Source organism: Triturus cristatus, chromosome 3_2 (assembly GCF_964204655.1).
Source record: "Triturus cristatus chromosome 3_2, aTriCri1.1, whole genome shotgun sequence".
Taxonomy (NCBI): domain Eukaryota; kingdom Metazoa; phylum Chordata; class Amphibia; order Caudata; family Salamandridae; genus Triturus; species Triturus cristatus.
In genome coordinates this window covers 1,062,617,742-1,062,637,493 of record NC_140584.1, presented here as the reverse complement: position 1 = coordinate 1,062,637,493, position 19,752 = coordinate 1,062,617,742, and the positions used below count along the sequence as shown (strand labels likewise).

Sequence of the window (19,752 nt, the reverse complement as noted above, 5' to 3'; positions counted from 1 at the left end):
CCGGGGAGAATGAAGCACTTTACCAGTCAGATCGTGGATCTCCCTCGATGTGGACGGATCCCTCAACATCGACACTGGTGAGCTATCTGTTCTCAGTCTTTTGGCATATGGAGACATATGGGTGGAAGTAGGTCTCGACGTCTACCTCCTCGACGGTGACCCCCTCGCTGATGACCTTCTTGACGTCGAAGATGACCTTCTCGGCGTTGAAGATGTCCTTCTGGACGTCGAAGGCGACTTCATCGCCGGCGATGCTCACCCTGCAGGCAGGAACGAAGCAGTCGATTGGTCATGAGCCATGCTTACCAACGCCGGAGTCTTGTGTGCCGGGCTTGACGTCTATGTTCTAGGCACCTTCGATTTTGGTGGTGTTGTCGGCGCCGAGCTTCTCCACGGCGACCTCACTTATCGGCAATGTGTCTTCGACGTTGAGAGTCTGCCTTCCACCATCGTAGGCGAAGCGGACTCGGACTGCCTGCGAGAGGGTGTCGACATCGGTCGGTGAGAAGTATTAGTCGTACCTCTAGTCGTACCTCGAGTAGTCTGCTTCGACGGCGATACAGTCTTCGCCGCTGATCTAGTCACCGAAGATTTCAATGCTTAAGAGCACAAGGGTATTTGACATCGACCTTTTCCTCGACGGCGAATTTGAATGATGCCTTTGTTTTTCATCCCTTTTTCTTGTGCTCTGATTTTCTTCGAGAGGAGGGCTCTTAAGAGGGATGTCCTTCCCTGCCACTTATGGACTCCTTTCCTCTCTCCTGCATGGCATGCAGCGTTATCTTCTCCCTTTCACGAAGGGTTCTTCGCGAAAACTGCTGGCAGTAGTAGGACTTATCAGGCATATGTGTCGATGGTAAGCACACAATACAGACCAAGTACGGATCTGACTTAGCCATTTTATTCTCACAGGAAGTGCACTTATAACATTATTGCTTTGCAAGAAACTTGGTCCTTGCAAACTATCACCTGGGAGGACTATACTGTTTATGAATCTAGTGCAATAGCATCTCAAATAGGCGGCCATGTGTCAGGAGGAGTATAAATCGCTCTGAAGAACAACCTGGCCCTAAATGTCTCCCCACTCTGTAAAGGGCAAGGCAATTATACTTTTATCAATATCCAGTCACAACCTCTGGGAAAAAATAATTGGAAACAAACTATTATCCTTGGCTGTATCTATCTGCATCCCTCTAAAATCAAGCGAGAGTCAACCTTAAATAAAATTCTCCCCGTCATGAGAGATCTTCTCGTACACTTCCCAAACGATATGTGGCTAGTAATGAGAAACTTTAATGCCAACCTAATGGAGACAGGCCTGGATTCTTCTCTCCTATCCTCATTGGACAACCAAACGTGGGCTATCCCGGATATAAGGTGCCAATACCAACGGAAGGACAATCAAGGGACAAAGGTGGCAGTGTGCTTAAACCAACTAGGGCTCCACATTTTAAATGGAAGTCTTGATTCAGACTCGCCCGCTGCTTATACCCATGCATCCCCCTTCAGAATGGCTACCTTGGATTACATATGGATCTCGGTCACCCACTTTCATCTTGTTCAGGAATTTGTGGTAACCCCCTCATTGGAAAGTGATCATGCCATCCTAACGTGCAAAGTCCTATCCAGGCAGAGCTCCCGCCCAAAAAATTACTTGATTGGGAAAGAATATATATTGAAGCCTATTAGAAAACTATGGTGGACCCTGGACCAACTGAAGAGAAGGTGGATGACTTCTTGAAAAACCTGAACCATGAGTTTAGCGACCAGCTGACGGTACTATTGTGGGAACAGGTAGTGGAGGACCTCAAAAAAAAAATATATATATATATCTAAAGATACTTAAAAGTTGAAATAATTCCCCCTCAACTATACCCCACTTTAGTGAGCACAAGCAAACTCTGTTGAGTATTAAACAAATTAAATAACTTATTGCGCAAATGCACATACACCAACATAGATCACAAAACCTTACGAGAGAAGCTACTGATTACTCGCAAAGAGTATAGGAAGGCAAGGTTCATCTATCAGAGGATAAAAGAACAGCATTGGACAATTGCCCATGAAATCATAAAATCAAAGGATCAAAAGAGGTTTTGGAGCTGGGTAAATAAGGCTGTTAGATCAGATCAACCATCTACCATAACAAATATCTCCCCCACTGATTGGGAGGCTCATTTTGAAGCACTTTACATTGAGCCCGTCAGAAACAACTGGCCTAATTACCACAGCTCTATTCTCCCTAATCCCCATATTGGAACGCCACCCACTATTGAGATCACCCCTAAACAAGTTGCACTTCTTATAAAGTAAATGCGCCCATGAGGGGCCCCCGGCCCAAATGGTTTACCAACAAAGATATATAAAGCTTCTACTCATAAGTGGGCAGCGCTCTTGACCCCCCTATTTGAGGCATGCAGAATAGGCGGGCGTAATCCTGATTCTTGGCGAGGCTCTCTCCTCGTCCCAATCTACAAAAAAGGCCAGCGGACTCATCCCGATAACTATCGGATGATTGCCATCCTTGATGTCGATGGAAAGGCCTATGCAAGCGTTGTATTACACGAATTGACCAACTGGGCGGAAGACCGTAAATTAATACCTTTCACGCAAACCGGTCACATCGAGGACAATCTGATCTGCTTAGCCCACATGATTGAGGATACTCTTGCAACAAAGGGGAAATCGCTATTCTTGGGATTTATTGATTTTCGAAAGGCATTTGATAGCCTTATCCGTCCCAGGCTTTGGGAAAAACTGTTCAAACGGGGCATCCCGCAGTCTTTATTGAATGCCATTATCGCTCTCTATACCGATACCTGGGTAAAAATAAAAGTTTCCGCTGGTTGGTATACAACCAATAAAATCATGACCAATAGAGGTCTAAAGCAGGGATGCATTTGGCTCCTTTACTCTTTAATTTGTACCTTGCAGACTTGCCTGAGTGGCTGGCCCGTTCGAGCTTTCCCACCAAGAATCGCATCTGTTAAAATCCAGTCAATGCAATACGCAGACGACACGATTCTCCTTGATCAAACTCAGGTGGGCCTTCAACGACTTTTTGATTCCCTGGCATCGTATTGTGAAACAAATGCTTTGGAGATTAATATTTCTAAAACTAAGGTGATGACAGTCTCGAGGCGTCGAGCAAGACAGTGCCCCTGGTACATCGCTGGGAAACCTATAGAGGTAGTTGCCATATATAAATATCTTGGAGTTTGGATAGACCACAGAGGGAGCCTGGGTCCGCAAATCGCTGCAATGCAAGGTGTGGCTCGCAGCCTGGAGGGGGCCTTCCTAAGAACTAAGAAAGCTCTCCATTCTCCAGACTTCACTCCGTTAATTAGAGTGATAGGTGCCAAATTACTATCCACTATAGTGTTTGGCGCCATTACTTTTAAAGATAAAATGTTCACCTGGGTGGATAGAGTGCAATCAGCCTGTTTTCACAGTGGTTTTCCGCTACCCAACTATCTCATGCTCAAATCTGTATGGAGTTCTGCCTGTCTTCCCAGCATTGGATCATGAAAGCAAGATTCATTGCCTATTGAGCAAAAACTAAAATGGCTCATGACTCCACACTAAAGAGCTGTATATGGTCACTGTTAAACAACCCCAGCACTTGCTGGAATACATTTTTAATATTCTGCCTGGACGCACTAGAAGCTCATGAATTATGGGCAAGCTAACTGCCCATAGGGGTGGTTGCTAAAGCTCTGACTAAACAAGCAAATATCCTCTCAGTGGAACACGATGCATCAGCCGTGAAAAATCAATCCCATGGCAGTTGTGCGTCAAAACTTTATGATCTTAAAACCTTACCATATTATCTGTTGTTTTTGCAGCAATGGGGAAGAAAATGTAATACACGTTTTGTGCATCTGTAGAATCCTACTCCCTTTCGAATTTTTTGGTTGCGCCCCATCTGGAGAACTCTCAATGTGCGGACATGTCAAGAAGCCCTAGAGGAGTGTATGAAGGGGGACTCAGCTCAGATGGCCGCCCGATTTTTAAAATTCATGATTAAGATAAACTCAATTTTGCCAGTAGATGTTCCCCATGAACCTCCACTGTGTTAGCTATGAACTTCTTCCTATTTCCTTTAAGTGCTTTTTAAAACATGAACTTTTTAATCGAGAGTGTAAAGTGCTTTTTAAGGCCTTTTTGTATGAATTGCAATGATTTTAATTAATTGTGCAAATAAACATCTATCTATCTTATTAAATAATGCTGCCCTTCTGACAGGAAATATAGCGGGAAAGTCAGAAAAATTATGGAAATAGTACAATAAGTACTAAAAACATCAAGTGAAGACGGGAAATCTCACTTGAAAAGATCAATTAGTGACAAAAAACCACTAACTAGTTCAATACTCCAGGATCCTCACAGAAGGAGCGGGAAAAAATAACTGACCTGTCACCTGTTGGGCATGATGGGAGCCTGGAGGTCCTGGAGGTCTTAAAGGCACAGCGCCAGTTTTTTCTGAGTGTTCTATATGCAGCCTTCTAGGCCAATCTGCCTGCTATTACCTTGCCTTTTTCTCTGAAAATAAAGGCTTTGTTTCAAACAAGTTGAGAGTACATTTCTCTGTTTTTTGTAAAGGTTTTATTTGAGGTTTTTCAAATGAAAAATACAATGCAATATTGGCATATTTGAGTCTACATTTGAGTTTGGGCTGCATATTTATATACACGTGTGTATATTGTAGATATATGCATATTATATATATATTGTTATATGTGTATGGCTATATATGCATATATTCTTGCTAATGCTCCGTGGTCCGGGCACGTGGGTGGGACTGTTCAGTGCTTATGAAGAGATCGTCGGTGCTCCTTACGTCATTTGTTGACAAACAGTTTAAAAGATGAAGTCCGCTTAGGCCTTTTTCTTGTGCCTCTTTCAAGCGCGTCACGAGGACCTTAAATGGAAGGAAGAAGACTTGGGGCTCCGTGAGCAGTCCAGCAACCTCTTCTTCGATTCGGACCAGGATCTCTGTGGAGTCTCCCTGGATGGTGTCGACTAACGGGCCGCAAGGAGCTTCACACTCCGCTCACTTAAGGTCTTCGGAGCCATGGCCCAACAGTCCGAGCACAACTGAGTCGTGGTTGCGCTCGAGACACCCAAGGCACATGGTGGGGATCAGTAACAGACATGGCACAGTGACAGGCGCCACAGAGTTTAAAACCTGTCTTCCTCGAAGACATCCCTCGACACACGATGATATAAGTCCTGAAGCCATCAAAAAGTTTTAAAAACCTGTCAAAAAGCGACTGAGGCGTAGCTCTTCCTGGATCAGCGCTTAACTGGCGTGGAAAGAAAAGAACTTACATCCACGCACCTGGGTGGAGCCTATATAGGTGAACATGACGTCATAACCGATACGAAGGACACCGAGGTCATGCGGTGCCAAATGGAGCCACTAGATGAGGCGCGCAAGGGTTATTGTTCAAGCAAATGTTTCCGGATACAGCCTGACACCTAGGAAATTCTAAGCTAAGGATTCTGCAGCTAGATGTCTATCAGATATAGGTGTTATGAGAAAAAGTGAAAAAAAGTGTCACAGCATCTGCATAAAAAGGAACAAAAGTCAGAGGGGCCGATGGCGTCTTTATGAAGGTGCCAGGTTACGTTTAGTACCATAAGTTTCCAGTTCCACAGCAGATGCTGCAATGTTACTACACAGTTCAAGGTGACCAATATATTTTTGAAGTCTGGAAATACACTAAAAGGATGAAGTGTCCAAAGGCTACAGGCGGTGGGCCACGCGGATGAGCTGAGCTCCCCACTGACAGAAGCAAGCACCTACGACGCAATCCCGGCTCGAAGAGGTACGGCCCTCGAGCGGCGCGGCCCGAGTGGGGACGCAGGCCTGAGGTCCCATCTTGAGCAGTGGAGCTGACGCGGACCAGCAGACTGGGCCTGGTCATAGGCCTCTCTGGGAACCCACGCGTGCAGGGCCCCACACTAGGAATCTGCATTGGCCCGGCTACCTATGGTGACAGGCGAGGGGAAGGCCTGAGGCAGAGGAGAGGGGGGCCCGCAGATCCGTACACACCTACACGGAAGCCGGAATGGGACCTGAGCGCTTCCTAGCACACGGGCACGCGCAGACAGGAGCCAGCAAGCACCGGGTGACGCTGCACCCACGTGGGAGTCTCTGGAGAGAGCTTTGGGCTTGGCCCGTCTCCCGGCACCGCCTGACACCCCCAGGGAGAGGACCGGCTGTGAGCTAAGAGTGGATGGCACTGGGAGGCTTTGAGCGCGGCCGCCGTTAGAGGTGGTTGCTAAGCGCTGGGCCCAGCGCGCTACGGAGGCAGCTCAGCTTGGCCCGGGTGCGGCTTGTGGGTGTGTCGCACAGCCCACCGCTCGACCTCCGGTTCCGGCCTAACACACCGGAGGACATCCACCACCATCCGCCTGCTACGGATAGCTCTTCACCGGGATCTGAGCTGACTATTGGAAAGGGGGGGCTCTTGGCCCCTCCGCCTGCATGGCAGTGCGGCGACCTCCCCCGGACTTCTCGGTGGTGGGGCGTGTTCACTGGGGGCGCGCCCTACCACCGATTGGCTGCCTACGTGACCCGGATGACGTTAATCGACATCCGGGTCGGAGGGGAGGGGGGGCGGGCCTCTGGGGGGATAAAGCGGCGGGGAGCGCCCAGGTGACCCCCTTGTTCCCTGGACGCTCCCCCACATCGGACGTGCCCTGGCGCGCAGGGCGGTAAATTTTCCCCACCCACCATCCCTGGAGTACGTGGTTGATGCGTTGCTAGTCCAACTAGCGGGCATTGGGCGCGTGAAACTGTTATGAGATGTTAGTTTCTGATGAGGTTTTCTTTTAGGACTTTTTCTCCCATTGTAGTGATCAATATGGTATTGTGCAGTTATGTTCTTGACTATGCTTTCTTGTAGGCCTTGTTCTCCCAAGGTAGTGAATGATACTGTATGATGTGTAACTGATGCAGTCGTGTTTAGGCCTTTTCTTTCCCTTGTAGCTTTATGGTGTTATATATGACGTGTGATTTTAGTCAGTGTAGTTGTCCTTTAGAATTTTCTCCCATAGGTCGTCGTATTTATTAGGTATGGGGGCATGCGGTAAGGTCATGACCGGGGAGCAACTATTTGAAGGTCTGAGGGGGCGGGCATCATCCTACGGAGGTGCCCGCCCAGGGGGAGGGGCCATTGGCTCCTCCTAGAACTTCAGGGGCAAGGTAACTGGTGCTTCAAAGGGGCGCGGGTTGGGGAGTCACGCTTTCCTTAGGCTGGTAGCCACCCCGCGCGCGCATACTCATGACGTCACCGGATGGCGCAGAGTAAGGGCCCTCCTTTAGTGGGTAAATGAAGTTCACGGCGTGGATCGGGTAATTACCGGGCCCGGCTGCGCATGCGCACACCTGTAGGGGAGGCGCAGCTAGTAGGACCTGACACCGGTTAGCGACCTTGCCATATGGCCCAGAAATGTTAGTATACAAAAATGCAGAGGAGGATGTTAGACTCGGTTAGGAAACAATCTGTATTAGAGTCTTTGTTAAGGATAGTCACTCACACCTGTTGACAATAATGTATCTAATGTCCTGCTGAATTTTTGTATAATTGTTTATCATGCAAATTTAAAATTTATTGTTTTTGTACTTAATAAATACGGCCGGGGGTCTCTCGACCTCCCGCCTTCCAAAGATACCACGTCTAGGTGCTGTGTCCGGGGGTGGTGTGGTCATAGGGGGAGGGCGGTAGCCAGTCACTGACCATGTGTGCGAATGAACATCGGGCCCTGACACGCCAGCACGACGGGAGCTGTGCCGCGGTGGCCTAGGACCACAGGAAAGTGTGCCCCCCGGATCGGAGGTGAGGTGCCGCATCACAGCACCAAGTAGGGTGACACACCTGAGCTACGCGGGTCAGCTGCGGGGTGGGCCTGGTTGGAGGCTGACTGTAACTGCCTGGCAGTGGAGCCACTGGCTACTCCAGGGGCCCACACGTTCACAGCGGAGCACGCTGGTGGTTGTTCCTCGAACCGGGCGGGACTGGCACCCAGCCAACCCAGTGCCACAGCGCGTAGTGGGGAGGGCCGGACTGGGACACTAACCGACAGCATCTGGCAGCGGAGCCATCGACAGAATCAGGAGCCTGCAAGGTAGAGGAAGGGAACACCGGTGGTTGCTCTCAAGTCAGGCGGGAAAGGCACCCAGCCCACCCTGTCCTGCAGCACACAGATCGCCATGGGTCAGACCGGGATTTTAGGCCTCCTAGGGTTGTTGGTACCCAGAGTGCTGACGCGCAGATAGAGTGGCCTGACTGGTAAGGGTCGGAGTCTCTGGGAGGTCACAAACAGTTTTTTTTGCGCCCCTAGCCCCCTCGGGGCATCCAATCTCTGGGTCCCGATCAGTCCTGACCCTTCTGCGCCCACTCCGCTCCACCAAGTCGGACTATGACCTCCACCCGGGGAAAGAAGGATAAGACGTTGAAGGAACTATTCACACGTCCCCAGGGTGGTGCTGCGATGGATCCTCCTTCTAGGCAAACCAATCACTTCGCAGTCGGACGGCGCTAAGGAGGAACCAGTGACGCGGACCTTCCTTGAATCCCTATTCATGACACTTCGCGGAGATCTGCAAACTGTCAAGCAAGACCTTACATTCAAAATCAAAGACATCCGGGAGCGGGTCGCTGCTCTGGAAGATAAGGGCGATAATAGAGACACAGAATTGATTACCCTACTACCCTACAACAGGTGGTCATCCGTATCCATGATCAACAGGTGGACCTGCAAACACACCTTGAATATTTGGCGAACCGCTCCCGTCGACACAAAATCATAATCAGAGGGGTGCGAACGGAGGCTAGTGACATCTTCAACTACGCGAGAAAACTCTTTAATCACTTTGTGGGTAACCCACCCAACACAGACATCAAAATAGACAGAGCACACAGGGTAGGTCATCCTCGCTCCGCTGCAGCCCCGCCGGCGGACATATTAGTTTGTGTCCAGGACTTCCGCACGAAAAACGATATCCTTCGCAAAGCCAGATCCATGCACCCGATTACCTTTCGAGGCCAGGACCTTGCCGCGCTCACCCTGCAGAAACGCAAGGTCTTTCGACCTATTACCACGCACTTACGTCAGCACGACATCTTATATTCCTGGGGCCATCCGTTCGGACTCATCTTCCGTTTAGATGGCAAACTCAATCAACTCCGCTCCCCCTCTGAAGCAAACCAGTTGCTGGGAGTCGACATTCCCAAAGATAATGACAGGGGCCGTGGCCCCACCCCCAGGAGCTGTAGACACAAAACCGCAATGGCAACAGCAGGGACGCCGACGTCGCACCAAACTACCTGACCCGGCAGAGATCATGAAGGGGCAGCAGGTGGTACTAGAGGCCCTAATGGAGGCGCTGGCAAAGACGCAAAACCCATGAGCACAGTATGGATTTTCTCTCCTCTCCCTCTTACATTCGGGTGGGCGGCGGGAGGGCAAGGGGACAACTTTGGCCACACTATGGTCCCAACGAAGATCTTTTACCTATCGTCCCAGGATGACAGACTGAACTCTGAACTTTCAATCCCTTTCTTTGAGTTTGTTATGTTAGTTTATCAGGTGTTTGTTATTTGAGTCCCCCGTCCACTGCTCCTTGATCTCCACAGGCTTGGTGTTAATCTATTGGGCCCACTATGCACTTGCACACTGGTCAGCACACCTGCACTCAGTATGCGCTGGGGAATCCAGGACTATGTTCCCAGACCTATAGATGCCTCTCACTAATCTCAAGATACTCACGCTTTGTGAGAGGGCTCAATAACCCCATCAAACGCAGGGCGATCCTCTCATATTTGGAGAGTACCGGTGCGGACATCTGTCTTCTACAGGAGACACACCTGCTCTCGAAAGCCTGTCATAGACTTAGGTCTCGCATGTTTCCCACACATTTTTCCTCTTCTAGGCCCTCTAAGACGGCAGTGGTTGCGATCTTAGTTTTACGGGCATTTAAGGGGAAGGTGGTACACAAGGTGGGGGAAATTCAGGGCAGACTGCTTTCCTACCAGTTTGCGGTTGAGGGACACACATTGGTCATTGGGTCTCTGTAAGCACCTAATGAGGGGGTAAGAACGGTTTCTCCATGAGGCTTTGACCGAGGCTACCGCTACACCCGAGTGCAAGATTCTCTTAGGGGGCAACCTTAACTTGGTATTTGATAACACTCTAGACAGGTCAGCCCAACGCTTTGGCCAGGTTGGCGCACTCTCCCCTGCAGGGTTGCTCAGGTTGGAAAAATTGGGTCTGGTGGATCTCTGGAGGTGTCGCCACCCCCACCTCAGAGAATACTCCTAATACTCTAATGCCCATAAAACCTACGCGCGACTCAACTACCTGATAGGCTCTGCTTCGCGACATCACGTCAGCTGTGGAAATTCTAGTGACATTGTTGTTCGACCATGTGCCAGTAGTAGCCACCCTGACCCTACCACCTACTCCCCAGCCTGTGCAACAGTGGCGCCTTCGGGATACCCTTTTACAGCGCGCAGACGTAGCTGACGAAATACAGAGCGCGATGGACTACTACTTATCACTCAATGACAACCCCGATACTCCCCTTTCCACCAGATGTGGAGCACTTAGACGTGATTAAGGGCCAACTTATCGCCACTAGACGGCAGACAACGCTGACCGCAGGCGAAAGCGAGACGACCTTACACAGAAAGTGAGAAAATTGGAACAAATGCACCAACGCACAGGAGCTCCTCGAACCTGGTGCCAATTGACGGCAACCCGGGCACAGTCAGCGGCCATTGACCGTGACAGGGCGGAATATGCAGCGCTGCGCTTGCGCCACTCGTTTGATGTTGGGGGGGGGGGGGGGGGGGGGGGGGACAGATGCGGGCATCTGTTAGCTCAAACTGCGGGAGGCTAGATGGCTTCAGGGGGTCCAAGTGATCCGGGATCAAACGGGGAGGATGGTCACAGAAGACGCGGCTATTGCGGAGACATTTCGAAACTTTTATGCCCAGCTTTATACTGGCCAGCAGTTGGCAGATGACGACATGCTTACCTGACACAGGCATATATCCCTGCACTGTCCCCGGGGCAGGTGGAACACCTAGAAAGGGACATACGATTGGAAGAAGTCAACCATTTCACGAAATAAAAATGCTACATCCCCTGGCCCGGACAGCTATACCGCGGCCTTTTATAAACAATTTTGCTACAATTTAGCGCCCTTACTGACCAGGCTCTACAATATCTTCACGTCCCAGGGAGCAATCCCCAGATCCATGCTTGAGGCCACAATCGTGGTCATTCCCAAGCCAGGAAAAGAAAACCAGCTGCAGGGCATATCAGCCCATTTCCCTCCTTAACATAGATTTTAAACTATACACTGGGATCTTAACGAGTAGATTAGCTCCTTACATGCCGGGTCTGATAGATCCTGACCAGGCGGGATTCATCCCCCAAAGACAGACTAGCGACAACACTAAGAGGGTCATACATCTCAGACAGCAGGCTTCCCGAATCCCTGGGGACTACATGCTTCTAACTATCGACGCCAAAAAGACTTTCGACAAAGTCCACTGGCCATACCTAGAACAGGCAATGATCCGCTTTGGCCGGGAGAAAATGAGGGAGGAAATTTTAAACTGTTTTCTATGGCGTCAGTAAGGGTTAACGGACACACCTCAGCTCTATTCCCCATAGGCAGAGGTACAAGACAGGGGTGCCCTCTGTCACCCCGGCTCTTTGCATTGTACATGGAACCGCTAGCTCAGAGTCCGGGAACACCAAAATATCACAGGCATCCGATTCAGGGCCGAGGTACACATCATCAGTCTCTACGCGGACTATGTCCTCGTAACTTGAGCGGATCCATATGTAACCTTGGGAGATTTTCTGGTGGAGCTGGACTCCTACGCAAAGGCTTCCGGGTTCAAGGTCAATATTGCAAAATCCACCGCCCCCAACCAAAGTCAACATCCCATACAATGGCCCAGAGACACAGTCCCATACCTGGGAATCCACTTGGCACTCACTCTGCAAACCACGGCATCTGTTAAGTATACCAAATTACACACTCAAATCCGCTCTGACCTGCAGCGGTGGAAGCATTACCCCATTTCCTGGCTAGGGTGGAGAGCGGCCATCAAGATGACGGTCCTACCTACTTCCAAACGCTTCCCCTACAGCCTCCCACAGGCTGGCTGAATCGAGTAGTCAGAGCTCTCCCTCTTCATTTGGCAGGGCTGTAAACTGCGAAAGAAGAAACTCGTCAGCATCCTCCCGCCTAACGAAGGTGGACTTGGGATACCTGACATCACGCTCTATTACAAAGCCGTGCAGCTTTGGCATCTGGTCAAATGGAACCGCACTGAATCAGAGAAGCATTGGTTATTTCAGGACCTGGCGGTAGCACGCACATCTCTAAGGAACATCCCCTTTCTTAAGAAGCCACATAGACCCCGCCAACCTCTATGCCTCACACATTACACGCACCATCGTAACAATTTGGAACCAAACTAATAGGAGACACGAGCTGACTACCTTCCCCTCTCCTCTCACTCCACTCTTCGACAACCCAGACTTTAACCCTGGGATGGGCGCAACCTCTTTCACACTGGCGAGCCATGGAATGCCAAACACTGGGACACTTAATTGGTGTAGAGGACGTGATCTCCTTTGCCCAGCTTCGATCCGAATACAGACTTCAGGAGTCCGAAATGCTGCAGTACTTGCAACTTCGACATTGGGCACTACACCCTGACAATAGGCCGCAGGCACAACGACACATTACCCTTTAGGAACGATGGCTCCTCACAAGATCATCAGACAAGAAATTGATCTCGGACCTGTATAAGATGCTGCTTACTCGATACACTCACGCATACAATGCAAGCCGCGCACGCTGGGAGAGGGACACCTTGGACGCGAACTTAGCAGCAAAGCCGTATACTACAGTGTGCGGCCCTTGGCGAGCAACATGGGCCTTACAGAAATGCTGACCAAATTAGCCACTTACTGGTACTACACTCCAGAACATATTTACCAAGCCGACCCCACGCAAAGCGCGGAATGCTGGAGGGTGTGTGGGAAAACTGGAACGTTGGTTCACCTCTTGTGGGAATGGGAACACTTACAACAATATTGGTCTCAGATTTTAAATGAAATTGATAAACACCTAGACACGGAGCTCCCCAGATTTCCTGCCTATGTTCTATTGGGAGTTCCGAACCCACTAACATACCCTCTCAGGTCTAGAAGAGGGCGCCAGATAGCGATTGCACTAGGTACGGCCACACAAAACATTTTACTTCACTGGAAGACCCCTCGGATTCCCTCACACACTGGTTGGCGCCAGCGCTTGTGGCACATACTAGGGATGGAGAAGATTTCACTCACGATGGCGGGGCTCAATATTTGGAGAGCTCGGGCAACCACTTTTAGCTATCCTGGTCCAGGAATTACGGGAACTCACGTGCCCCAGGTACTTACGCCTCACCACAACTGACTCTCTTACTCAGCGGGATCCGCCACAACAGTGGCCACTTCGCACCCAAACACGATTCCTAACTCGCAGTGGACTGGGGTGGTGGGGCAGGGGGGGCGATATGTTGGGAAGGAGGGTGGGGATATGGTTATTCCTTTTGCCATTCCTTTTGTTCTTACATTTTCAGTTAGTGATTTGTACCAAAGCTCGCTCCTGGGCTCTGCGTAGCCCTTGCTTTGAAGTTCTTCGCATGTCACATTGATGCACTGACTGTTACCCAAACCTAAAGTTCTGGCATTGAAGGGATCAAGCGAAGTATGCACCTATTCAAAGCCCACCTGAGAAGCTATCAAAAATAACATGAGACTCAGCAGGCCAAGGCAGCTCACTACCTGCCATTTTGCACCCATATGCAAGACAGCAATTGATGTCTTCATGTGTACTCGAGCAGGATCTGGAGGAAAATTTGGGAGAGCAATGAGAAAATAAAATATCTTATCCACTCACATTGCATCATTTTAGCCTGGTTGTCAATTAAGATAGCAATGAAGATGAAGAAAAGCCACATGATTAAGGATATGACCATATACACAATTTCTTTTTTATTATAAAGACAGATGGAAGTCGTTGTTCATCTGTCACTGCAACGAGGGCAGCAATGACCGGAAGAGATGATCCTCGACTTAAAACATGATGGGAATGACGGCTGCCACAACTACATTATCAATGACAGTCAAACTCTGCCATCTCAAATATCACAAAAACTCAACAATATTTTTCCAAGAAGTATTTGCAAGAGCTATGAGGAGAAACCAGGCACCACAGTTGAAATCTAAAAAGCAAAATTGAATGTGTCTAATGGCACCTAGGGAACAGTTGAAGGAACTATGTATAATCACCCAAAAAATAAAATGAATTTATTTCTACAAGGTAAAATAAAAATCTCATTAGGCTTGGTATTAGAGGCTACATCAGAGTCAGAAAGGAAATTATATTTTAATGATTCTGGGCAATAACGGACTAGCTCATCGAAATGTGAGGTTGTGAAGTTTCTGCAGTCTGTTAACGATGGAAATTAAATGGAAATGAAGGCATCCAAAATAGCAATTAAAGCATGACACAACTGCCAAGTTTCCCAGGTCCATGCGTGACTATGTCAATCCAGGCTTTTTCTTGGAATTTTAAGACTTGTAGTCGTATTTATCCAGTATAAAACCAGGACTAGAAATCCTATAATACAATTTAAAAAAAAAGACTGAGTTAACTTGTCAGCCCTGGACTTGGGAAACTTGATAGCCATGTTGTCACCTGTAGGAAAAGGTAAGGGCCAATTTTGCTAATTTTGTAACCAAAACCAATTAAGCAAGGGACAACACTACCTTGCTCTTGGCATATACACAGCGATACTGGAGGTTTCAGGGATATCAGCTTTCACAACAATTTAGGAGTTGTGGCTACCAATAGAGAATTCACCTATCAGGAAGCCACAGGTCTGGTTTCAAAGCACTGGTAATAATTAGACAAGAATACCAGGTCAATCCAATGAGAATAAAACAAAATATAGGATACAAAACTGAACTAGACCTGACAATCTAGTGCATGGTAACAAACACTAGAGCTTAATTCAAATAACAAAAAAAAGAATCTTGAAGATGGTCCGTTTGTAAAACACCTAAAATGAAGCGACAGTTTAAAACATGCCAAGAAAGAGAAAAACCATTTAGTAAAATAAAATCTAAATAAGTGTACTTACCAAACTTTTTGCAGAAAAGCTCATCTACCATTTTTCTTAATTTAGTGATTCTGGCATACCATTCTTCTTTGACTAAAGCCAAACAGAACCAGAAAACATAAATGTTACACCATCAAAAATAAAAAGATTTCCTAATGGCAAACACCAAGACCATTATAGATAACTAAGTAAAGTACTTATTTACACAAAATTGGGAAATTGTTCGCCTCTTAACAATAATCCTAAACCTTTTTTTCCCCATTAGATTGGTGGCATGTATACCAAGTTAAACAAATTTCGTTACCCCCACCAGAAGGAGCAAAGTATTCTATACTATATTAGTTGCCTGGGGAAGAAAAAAAAAGTTAATTGTAACTGTTGTCTAGCAAGAGTTTCTCCCCAGAATTATGACATTGCAATCATTCGGATCACCAAGCAGAACTTATGTTGTTTAACCTTCGGAGTTTTATGTTTAATTGAATAAGTTTTGATAAAGAGTAAACAGCAAAAAAAAATGTTGACGATTTAATATGCGAAGTTTAAGAAGCCATTAACCAGTTCAAAACAAAGGTATTTTCATATGTTCCAGCAAAGAGTAACAAATTCGTTCAAGGATTTTAAAATGCAACAATTAAGTATCCCTTCCAATGGGCACCAAGAATACGCCTGATGCCAGCTGTTTAAGTCTTACATTTATCACCCACGTTTTGGATTAACAATAGCACAGATCTTTCAAATGCACTAATAAATGTAATGGATTTCTTATTGGTTCCCTTTGCACTTCTTTATAAGCAGATGTGTTCATGGGATTTGAAAAAAAAGTCACTCACAGCACAGGCATGCACCTCTATTAATGTATGTGTGCATATATGTATGTTTGTATGTATGTATGTATAGTACCACTCACTGCTTGAGATGACCAAGATTTTAATATGTAGCACTGAGGTAAAAAAAAAAATGGTTTTGAAACAGAGGTCATATCAGGAGGCAGCACTGGTGCTGGCAATGCCTCAGAAGGCACAGGGTTTGGAACCTTTGAAGGCATTTGATTATTCGGAAGCGACGCAGAGGACCGAGTCTGTGGCTGTGCAAATTCCGCTGGCATCTGGAACTAAGCTATCGGAATTGGGAAACCCACAGGAAGTGACCCACCCTTGAAGAACAGTCCAGAGGGTATTGGTGCTGTCCCGAATGTGTATAGCATGGCCAGGCTAAAGGCCTTGACTTGCGCAGGACTGGCAAATAAGTCGAAAACTCTGGCTAGATCTTTTTTCCCAATATAGGAACAGGCTCTTAATGATGGAGAGACTGACACTAGAAGTCAGACTCCTTCCTCAAGGATGATGAAAACCTCTTCTTCCAAGGAACTAGATTTACTTTTAAGGGAAGCTCTCTTGGGAATACATGGATTGCTTTGGGATGTTCCTGGAGACCTTGGCCAAAATAGCCTGGCATTCTCTGATGGCCTTCGCAGGCTAACGGATAACAGTCTGATCCAATATGCCAATTGCAAATGCCATTAAGATCCGATAGATATCTTTTTATGACATCTTCGACTGGGTTCAAATTGTCCAACCTAAACCATAGGAGGGGACATTTTACCTAGTTACAGTCAAAAACTGATGACCAGCACCAATAAAGTGTGGAAAAGCAGGAAATTAAGCCAGCACCTTAGTCCAGGTCTTGTTACAACCTGGGTGGGCAAAGTTGCGGCTGAAGCTGCATGCCATCACCTGAATTTCTTATGAGAAAATAAGTTTCAGGATTCAGTCTGGAATGTATAGGATATTCACAATGAGAGGAATCTGCAGGAAGAAGTCTCCCTCCGAAACGGCCTCACAACAGGTAACATATACATTTTAGAGCCTTTATCCCTTGAGCAACAAGTTTTTGTTTTGTCCGGTACAGATCTAAGTTGAGTGTTTCCGGATTTAGGTGAATCACCTGGCCATTGTTCCAGAAGAGAATTCTTGGGTCTGATCTGAGGGAAATGCATTTCTATTCTGACAGAAGGGATGTTCTGTGAGACACAGTTGCCTTGGCCATGCCGGGGCTATTAAAATGATTCAACATGGTTCTCTCTTCATTATGTTGAGAATACAGTGAACCAGAGGGAGAGGCAGAAAAATGTAAGCAAATATTCCCATCCATGCTATCTTAAAGGCATTCCCCCATGGACTTTGTGGGGAAATCTACATTTTCAATTGAGAAGAGCAGCAAAAAGGTCTAGCAAGGGGTGTCGGCTGACAGCGGAGTTTGGCACAGCTCCCACGCGTAGCATTCCTTTGACGGTCTGCTTGGATGGTCTCTTCCTACTGATTGTTCATCCCTGTACATGTTCTACCTTCAAGGAAATCCTGTGATGCAGAATTCAACGTCAAATATTTTGTGCTTCGCAAGATAGGAGGTGCAATTTACTTCCACCCGGTTTGTTCAGATAAAAACATTGTGGCGGTATTACATGCATACTAAGACAGAAGATCATTTTATCACTGGCAAATAGGCATGCAGTCCGAAAGCCACCACCCTTAAATCTGTGTGTTTTCTCTTCTCCATGGTAGACCATTTCCCACTGACTTCAATGCCTTCATTGAGGCATCTGTTGTCTTTAAGAAGTGTGGTGGTGCACAGAGGAATGTTAAACCGGTAGACATGTTTTTATCTCCTCCCACCATTTGATAGCAGTTTTTATTTCTGGTGTTATGAGGACATCCTCGAATAATCCCGTTAACTACTTCCATTGCTTGTCTATTTGTTCCTGTAGTGGCCTCATGAACAGTCAACAGTTGAGAATTAAAGGAATGCAAGAAAACATCATCCCCAGGAACGATTTACATCTCTCGGCTAAAATTTACCTTTTTTATTGAAAGAGCAGAAGTCAGACAGTATCTTGGTAATTCTTTCCCTTGTGTGAAAGACCAGAACTGTTCCTAGGAAAGTAATTGGAGTGCTCTGGGCAAGGCATGATTTCTCTCTGTTTACTTTGAGGCCTACATCCCTGAAAATGTGGAGGTAGGCTTCTGTTGAAGAATGGTCATCCTGGTATGATGGAGCCTTTATCAGTCAGTCGTCTAAATAAGGGAATATCTGGTGCCACTTCTGGAGCCATGCATTTAGCAGATATTCTTGGGGCAGACTTTAAGCAGAAAGGGAGGACTTTGAATTTGTAAGGACATCCGGCCACCTCGAATCTGAGATACCTCCTGTATCCGACATGGATGGAAATGTGAAAGCAAGCATCAATTAGGTCTAAAGAGGCATGAAATCTGATGGCTACAGAAGTTGGAGTATATCCTGAAGCATAACCATTATAAACTATTGCTTTTTGATGTACTTGCTGAGCAGTCTCAGATCCAACCAACACCTGCCTTCCCTTCCGGTTTTTTTTCTGCAGAAGAAAAAAGTTGGAGTCAAAACCTGTGTTTCGATGCTCTTGTGGGACTTCTTCTATTGCTCCCTTAAGTACAAACGACCTTATTTCCTCCCTTAACAAAGGCGTTGCTGTAACCTCTTGCAAGGTAGCTATCTCTGAGGTTTCTGCATAAATTCAAGGATATTATCCTGTTTGATAATGTCTAGCACCCAAAGGTCTGAAGAGATGTTTCACCACAGCTCCTAACAGACGGAAAGAGTGTTGCCTACATTCAAGAAAGCTGCCTGTATAGGGGAGACCAGAGTCACTATATTCTGGAAGGTTTAGTCCCGTTTCTGTACCAGCGGATTTTCTTCTGGAGGTTTGTCTATTGTATGCCGTCGTAGGTCGGTATTGATGTGTCATCTGTTGGAGATACCCTTGCTAAAATTGCACATAGGATTGATACACGGAAGGCTGGTAACCTCCCCTAAAAAGGTATGGTCTCTGTCCATGGCACGACGAAACGTTTGAAGCATATGTTGTTGAAGCACCGCTATTAGTCTTTATCGATCAGAGTGCACCAGGCATGTGCTTCCCAAAGAGTTCTTCCCAATTGAATTGCATGTCTAGTACCTTAGACTGAACCTCTGACCTGAAAAAGGTTGCATTCAGCCACCCCTGGTGTCTTAAGACTGTTGCTCCATCCAGCTGCCTGAAACCAGTTTTTGCTACATCCATAGCCAGGATTATAACCTCTGAAGAGGTCCTTTCTACTTACTTAAGGATATCAATAGCCTCTTTTTTTATTGTTTTCCAGTTGAAGGAACTCAGGAGGTGGACTGGGCTTGCACCTATAAGGAACGGACTATCTCCATCGCGGGAGAAATAATAATCCCCGGCAGCGCCTGACTCCAACATGGCGCCCATGGTGCTGTAGATACAGGAGAGACAGTATCGACCCACTCCAACTGATGACCTTCTTCCTTGCCCACCAGGGAGTCTCCGGATTGCCTAATAACCCTAATCCTGGGAACTGGCTTGTCTCCACAAGAAACATGAGTATCACTCTGCGCCTGGCCCTAAAATGGCGGCCACAGCTCCCATCTAGTTAAGGGGGAAATCTCGTGGCTGAATAGTCCTGCTGTAGAAACATGGAGTTCAACAGACTCTACTGCCTGACTATCAGAT

General features: G+C 47.3%; 1 protein-coding gene across 7 annotated transcripts in view; it reads right to left on the bottom strand.

Moving 5' to 3' along the window:
* Positions 1-19,752, bottom strand: part of GTF2I (general transcription factor IIi) — a 1,662,009-nt gene that overhangs the window by 1,025,552 nt on the left and 616,705 nt on the right. For all 7 annotated transcript variants that reach the window (XM_085649796.1, XM_085649797.1, XM_085649793.1 and 4 more), the window contains one exon: positions 15,231-15,302. In XM_085649796.1, the coding sequence (XP_085505922.1) occupies positions 15,231-15,302 (72 nt within the window). The remainder of the gene's footprint in view (positions 1-15,230; positions 15,303-19,752) is intronic.